General features: G+C 45.5%; 1 protein-coding gene across 7 annotated transcripts in view; it reads right to left on the bottom strand.

Moving 5' to 3' along the window:
• cdk5rap2 (CDK5 regulatory subunit associated protein 2) overlaps positions 1-7,684 on the bottom strand; it is a 73,335-nt gene that overhangs the window by 2,460 nt on the left and 63,191 nt on the right. For 6 of the 7 annotated variants that reach the window (XM_029644015.2, XM_029644017.2, XM_029644018.2 and 3 more), the window contains 8 exons: positions 6,742-6,863; positions 6,436-6,648; positions 5,159-5,221; positions 2,779-3,053; positions 2,430-2,573; positions 1,833-1,971; positions 239-285; positions 48-102 (listed from right to left, as the gene is read on the bottom strand). In XM_029644015.2, the coding sequence (XP_029499875.2) occupies positions 48-102; positions 239-285; positions 1,833-1,971; positions 2,430-2,573; positions 2,779-3,053; positions 5,159-5,221; positions 6,436-6,648; positions 6,742-6,863 (1,058 nt within the window). The remainder of the gene's footprint in view (positions 1-47; positions 103-238; positions 286-1,832; positions 1,972-2,429; positions 2,574-2,778; positions 3,054-5,158; positions 5,222-6,435; positions 6,649-6,741; positions 6,864-7,684) is intronic. The other variant, XM_029644016.2, reaches the window with a different exon arrangement.

Here is a 7,684-nt window from a genome sequence, read left to right as displayed (position 1 = left end):
CAAGTCATGCATCAGAACACTCAAACTCTGTCCCCTTACACACTTACCTTCCTCTGGTCCTCCAGACAGGCCTTTCAGCCCAAAGACGGTATAATAATTTGTCTGAGATTTGCCCACATTTTTAGACAGAGTGAGAAGAAAGACCGATAAGAGATGGCACATTAGAGAGAAAAGGCTAAGGAGTTGGTCTGACAGACAATACTGGTTGGTGTCTGTCTAAACTGATTCTTTGACTCACCTCTAGATTCCCTCTGGCCTTCTTCAACACTCCATGGGTTAACGACACTGGTTTGAAAGAATAACAAATCATGTCAATTCAAATGTTTGGATCTGCTTCCACACCTGCATTGCTTGCTGTTTGGGGTTTTAGGCATAGCACTGAAACTTATGTAAGAAGGGCTTTATAACTAAATTTGATTGATGTCAATCAAATGCATTAATTATTCTCAGAATAGGATCTGAATAAGTTACTGAACTAAAATAAACGCTACATGTAAAGTGTTGGTCCCATGTTTCATGAGATGAAATAAAAGATCCTAGACATTTTACATATGCACAAAAAGCTTATTCACATCCCTGTTAGTGAGCATTTCTCATTTGCTAAGATACTCCATCCACCTGACAGGTGTGGCATATTAAACAGTATGATCATTACACAGGTGCTGGGGACCATAAAAGGCCACTAAAATGTGCATTTGTGTCACACAATTGTCTCAAGTTGAGGGAGTGTACAATTGGCATGCTGACTGCAGGAATGTCCACCAGAGCTGTTGCCAGAGAACTGAATGTTAATTTATCTACCATAAGCCACCTCCAACGTCATTTTAGAGAATTTGGCAGTACGTCCAACCGGCCTCACTACCGCAGACCACGTGTAACCACACCAGGCCAGGACCTCCACATCCGGCTTCTTCACCTGCGGGATAGTCTGAGACCAGTCACCTGGATAGCTGACGAAACTGGGTTTGCACAACCGAAGAGCTTCTCAGGGAAGCTCATCTGCGTGATCGTCGTCCTCACCAGAGTCCTAACCAACTTCAGTGGGCAAATGCTCACCTTTGACGGCCACTGGCACGCAGGAGAAGTGTGCTTTTCATTGAATCCTGGTTTCAACTACTGGGCAGATGGCATGTGTGGGCGAGCGGTTTGCTGATGTGAACGTTGTGAACAGAGTGCCCCATGGTGGCGGTGGGGTTATGGTATGGGCAGGCATAAGCTACAGACAACAAACACAATTGCATTTCAATGCAGAGATACCGTGATGAGATCCCGAGGCCCATTGTCGTGCCATTCATCCGCCGTCAGCACCTCATGTTTCAGCATGATAATGCACGGCACCATGTTGCAAGGATCTGTACACAATTCCTGGAAGCTGAAAATGTCCCAGTTCTTCCATGGTCTGCATATTCACCAGACATGTTACCACTGAGCATGTTTGGGATGCTCTCAATTGACGTGTAAGACAGCGTTTTCCAGTTCCAGCCAATATCCAGCAACTTCGCACAGCGATTGAAGAGTGGGACAACATTCCCCAGGCCACAATAAACAGCCTGATTAACTTTATGCGAAGGAGATGTCGCACTGAATAAGGCAAATGGTGGTCACACCAGATACGGACTGGTTTTCTGATCCACGCCCCTACTTTTTTTTCCCTTTTAAGGTATCTGACCCACAGATGCACATCTGTATTCCCAGGGGGCCTTTAATACATTTATTTCAATTGACTAATTTCCTTATGAACTAACTCAGTAAAATCTTTGAAATTGTTTATTTGCTTAAGTATAATATGAAAGTGTTGCATTGATTCTCAAGCATGTGAAGTGAGTTCTTACGCTGGTCAATAATGACCCTCTCCATGCCCTCTTTGAGCTGGTTGGTGGTCCGCAGCCGTTTGACTGCACCGCTCAGCATCCGCTCCTGCTGGGACAGACGGCTCTTCAGACTAGCTATCTCATTCTTCAACAGCTCATCCTGGGAAAGGGAAGGGTGGAGGGAGGAATAGTTGTTACTTCATGACTGAGTCACCCACAACATTTACACTGGTCTTATCAGTACCCCCAATTAGTATGGAGTATGACGTCACAATCAGTCAAACGTAAACACGACAGACACCCTGGAGACACATAGCCAGCAAACATTATGCATGCAGTCTCCTTAACTGATAAGGTGTCTCCACTGTTGACTTTTTAACCTTTGACATCTCCCCTTTCCACACATTGTCCAATTGCATCATTCTAATTACATGTTTGTGTGGATAGTATTAATATATCTATTTATAATTTGTGGGAAAAATGTGTGTGCTTATGTAGAGAGTCTTGTTTGTGTGTGCACAGAAGACTGAGTTGCGAGGATGTGTGTATAACTGGTGTGTGTGTGTGAGAGAGAGTGAGCAATTGTGTGTGTGTGTGTGCGTGCGCAAGTGTGTGTACCTGCTGGTTGCTGGTTGTGGTCACAGTGCCAGAGGGCAGGGATACCCTCCAGACCAGTTTGAGCAGCTGGCCAGCCTCCTCCAGGACCTGCTGCATAGTGTTCACACTGCTGGACAGAGCCTTCAGGTGACCCTGCTCCACCACCTGGACAATAACACAGAACACTGGCTTAACATTTGAACACTCACAATAAATTGCTGTAATAATTCATTATATGAATGATTTTCAAATACTACATGCACATTATAAATACTAAAGGTAGTTGGCTGGACTTCACCTGAGCAGGAAACAGGAAAGTCTGACATGTATTAAACAAGGGAATGTGCTCATAAGAGACTGTTGTATTTACCCTGTTGTCAGTCCCCTGCTGGCTGAGTGTGCAGACACACTCCTGCAGGTGTGTGTCCATGGTGCGGGTGAGCCTCCTTCCCTCCGAGATCTGCTTCCGCAGGGCATTGTGGTCCTCGATAAGACCCAGGATGTGGCGCCCTTGGCGGTTGGCCCACAGGCGGTGGCCGGGCACCAAGCGGGATGGAGGGGGAGCCGAGCCAGAGATACTGTCCCCAGAACTGTTACTACACTGTGACACAGCGTCCATCTCCGACTGGGCTTGATGCTTCAGATCTGGCAGAGAGAACACACAAATAAATATACATACATACATATATATATACAGTGGGGCAAAAAAGTATTTAGTCAGCCACCAATTGTGCAAGTTCTCCCACTTAAAAAGATGAGGCCTGTAATTTTCATCATAGGTACACTTCAACTATGACAGACAAAATGAGAAAAAAAATCCAGAAAATCACTTTTCTGTAAGTCTTCACAAGGTTTTCACACAATGTTGCTGGTATTTTGGCCCATTCCTCCATGCAGATCTCCTCTAGAGCAGTGATGTTTTGGGGCTGTTGCTGGGCAACACGGACTTTCAACTCCCTCCAAAGATTTTCTATGGGGTTGAGATCTGGAGACTGGCTAGGCCACTCCAGGACCTTGAAATGCTTCTTACGAAGCCACTCCTTTGTTGCCCGGGCGGTGTGTTTGTGATCGTTGTCATGCTGAAAGACCCAGCCACGTTTCATCTTCAATGCCCTTGCTGATGGAAGGAGGTTTTCACTCAAAATCTCACGATACATGGCCCCATTCATTCTTTCCTTTACACAGATCAGTCGTCCTGGTCCCTTTGCAGAAAAACAGCCCCAAAGCATGATGTTTCCACCCCCATGCTTCACAGTAGGTATGGTGTTCTTTGAATGCAACTCAGCATTCTTTGTCCTCCAAACACGACGAGTTTTTACCAAAAAGTTATATTTTGGTTTCATCTGACCATATGACATTCTCCCAATCTTCTTCTGGATCATCCAAATGCTCTCTAGCAAACTTCAGATGGGACTGGACATGTACTGGCTTAAACAGGGGGACACGTCTGGCACTGCAGGATGTGAGTCCCTGGCGGCGTAGTGTGTTACTGATGGTAGGCTTTGTTACTTTGGTCCCAGCTCTCTGCAGGTCATTCACTAGGTCCCCCTGTGTGGTTCTGCGATTTTTGCTCACCGTTCTTCTGATAATTTTGACCCCACGGGGTGAGATCTTGTGTGGAGCCCCAGATCGAGGGAGATTATCAGTGGTCTTGTATGTCTTCCATTTCCTAATAATTGCTCCCACAGTTGACAAAAATAGAGCTTTTTGGTCTAAACTCCACTCGCTGTGTTTGGAGGAAGAAGAAGTACAACCCCAAGAACACCATCCTAACCGTGAAGCATAGAGGTGGAAACATCCTTCTTTGGGGATGCTTTTCTGCAAAGGGGACAGGACGACTGCACCGTATTGAGGGGAGGATGGATGGGGCCATGTATCGCGAGATCTTGGCCAACAACCTCTTTCCCTCAGTAAGAGCATTGAAGATGGATTGTGGCTGGGTCTTCCAGCATGACAACGACTCGAAACGCACAGCCAGGGCAACTAAGGAGTGGCTCCGTAAGAAGCATCTCAAGGTCCTGGAGTGGCCTATCCTGTCTCCAGACCTGATCCCAATAGAACATCTTTGGAGGGAGCTGAAAGTCCGTATTGCCCAGCGACAGCCCCGAAACCTGAAGGATCTGGAGAAGGTCTGTATGGAGAAGTGGGCCAAAATCCCTGCTGCAGTGTGTGCAAACCTGGTCAAGAACTACAGGAAACGTATGATCTCTGTAATTGCAAACAAAGGTTTTTGTACCAAATATTAAGTTCTGCTTTTCTGATGTATCAAATACTTATGTCATGCAATAAAATGCTAATTAATTCCTTAAAAAAATCATACACTGTGATTTTCTGGATTTTTGTGTTAGATTCTGTCTCTCACAGTTGAAGTGTACCTATAATAAAAATTATAGACCTCTACATGCTTTGTAAGTAGGAAAACTTGCAAAATCGGCAGTGTATCAAATACTTGTTCTCCCCACTGTGTGTGTGTGTATATATATATATATATATATATACACACACACACACCACAGTACAACCCCATATATATATATATACACACACACACACACACCACAGTACAACCCCATATATATATATACAAACATACACCGTTAATGACTGACAACTGACACAGACGTACATTGATGTTGTACACAGTTACTCACCTCTAACTTATTGACATACAAATGTGACATTTGTTGTGGTGAACCTACAGGCCAGTAACATACAGTACATTGTGGATTGGATGTGCTGTGGGTTCTCACCGTGAGAGGAGGAGTGGCGGGGAGGATCACAGCCTTCACAACCAGGAGACCTGCCTGTAACCTCTGGAACACACAAATGTTTATGCCACGGGACTTTATGGTTGAATATGGGTGTGCATGCTTTCAGTGAGAGAGCGAGTACATATATATCCTACCTGACGTGGGTAGTACATGATAGTGTGTATGGATTTCTACCTCTATATTACACACACTACATGACCCAAAGTATGTGGGAACCTGCCCGTCGAACATCTCCTTCCAAAATCATTGGCATTAATAAGGACCTGGTCCCCCCTATGCTGCTATAACAGCCTCCACTCTTCTGGGAAGGCTTTCCACTAGATGTTGGAACAATGCTACTGGGACATTAGTGAGGTCAGGCACTGATGTTGACCGATTAGGCCTGGCTCGCAGTTGTTGTTCCAATTCATCCCATAGGTGTTTGATGGGGTTGAGGTCAGGGCTGTGTGCAGGCCAGTCAAGTTCTTCCACACCGATTGCGACAAACCATTTCTGTATGGACCTCGCTTTGTGCACGGGGGCATTGTCCTGTTGAAACAGGAAAGGGCCTTCCCCAAACTGTTGCCACAAAGTTGGGAGCACCGAATCATCTAGAATGTCATTAAGATTTCCCTTCACTGGAACTAAGGGGCCTAGCCCGAACCATTAAAAACAGCCCGACCATTATTCCTCCCATCAATCATTACAGTTGGCACTGTTGTTTATGCATTGGTACAGGTAGCATTCTCCTGGCATACGCCAAACCCAGATTCGTCCGTCGGACTGCCAGATGGTGAAGCGCGATTCATCACTCTAGAGAACGTGTTTCCACTGCTCCAGAGTCCAATGGCGGCGAGCTTTACACCACTCCAGCCGACACTTGGCATTGAGCATGGTGATCTTTGGCTTGTATGATTTTGGATTCACAAGAATATAATAATTAAGGATATAATTATCCTTAATCATGGTAGCATTCATATTAATGTAGAAGTGTTATTTAAATTCTTATTTACAATACAAGTGAATCCAAAATGACACAATACATCATTTAACATTAATTTCTCTGACAAAACATTTATATTGGGCACATCTAGAAAAAGTGCTGTTCTTTCTTAAAGAGTTCTCTTGATATGGATAAAAAAAATACCCTAAAATTAAAGCTGACAGTCTGCACTTTAACCTCAGTCATGGTTTCATTTCAAATCCAAAGTGCTGAGTACAGAGCCAAAACAACAAAATTGATGTCACTGTCCCAATACTTCTGGAGCTCACTGTACCTGAAGTAGCCAGTAGATAGTTGATATTGATGGTATCTGGGCGGTTGGGACCTCTGAGCAGCTGTTCCTCCAGTTTCTGCCTCAGGGACGTGTTGGTCTGGATGCTCCTCTCCAGCTGCAGCCTCAGGTGGCGGATCTCTGACAGCAGCTCCCCCAGGTCCACTTGGTTCGACCCAGACCCTGAACCAGACTGTTGGGCTGTACCACTGGACTCTAGAGAGGGAATGTCAGAAACAACTAAGCGACAGGTGTGTGTGTGTGTGCGTGCGCTTGTAGGACACTACCTGTGTGCTTGTAGGACACTACCTGTGTGCTTGTGTGTCCCAGTTTTGATCTGTTCGTAGACCTGCAGCTCCACACGTAGAGACTGCAGGAGGTGTTGACTGTCTGACAGCTGCTGTCTCTGCATCTTCACCTCACACTGCAACCTAGAGGAACACACGCTTAGGACGGGTATACAAGCAAGTTGCACACACCCTGACACACAGTATAGTGAATTGGGGATACCTAGTCAGTTGTACAACTGAAATGTGTCTTCCGTATTTAACCCAACCCCTCCGAATCAGAGCTGCGGGGGGCTGCCATAATCGACATCCACGTCTTCAACGCCTGGGGAACAGTGAGTTAACTCCCTTGCTCAGGGGCAGTGTTACGTTCCCCAGTTTATGTATTGTAGTTTGTATATTTGCATGTGTTTATTTTAGGAAATGGCTTCCTGAAATCCCTCAAGCAGCTGATTGGTCGACTCCATGGCTAATTGGAGAGCTGACCCCGCCCCCTCGTCAAGACTCAGCTGTCTCCAATTACCCATTCAATCTGAAGCTATATAATAGCCAGTGTTCTGTTCAGGAGAGAGAGATTTTCTGGGAGGTCATTGCAGAGAGATTTTGATAGAGGTGGATTTTGCTGGGAGTTCATTGCTGGGAAGTTGGTATATTTTGTGAGTTTGTTGCTCAGATAGAGCTTATTTGATGTCATTTGTTTCTTAGTTTGTTTGTGAAATTGTTTAATATTCTGTTTCATTTGTTCCCAGGGGGAGAAGGGGAAGGCACCTAGGGAGTGCTTAGGCAAGAGGCCCGCGGGCATACATATACCCGTAACATATTCGCTGTCTAGGCACACTAGGTAAGACCTGGGCGGACCACCCCCTGTATTTTGGTTAGGGCACCAGGTGGTGCTAAATTAGGTAAGTAGTGGGTAGGCAGGTAAGATAGGAGAGGGGGGGACTTTGAGATTTACTTTCTTTGCT

This window comes from Oncorhynchus nerka, linkage group LG4 (assembly GCF_034236695.1).
Source record: "Oncorhynchus nerka isolate Pitt River linkage group LG4, Oner_Uvic_2.0, whole genome shotgun sequence".
Taxonomy (NCBI): Eukaryota; Metazoa; Chordata; class Actinopteri; order Salmoniformes; family Salmonidae; genus Oncorhynchus; species Oncorhynchus nerka.
Note: the sequence above shows the minus strand (reverse complement) of the source record. Positions and strands in the feature narration are given on the sequence as shown.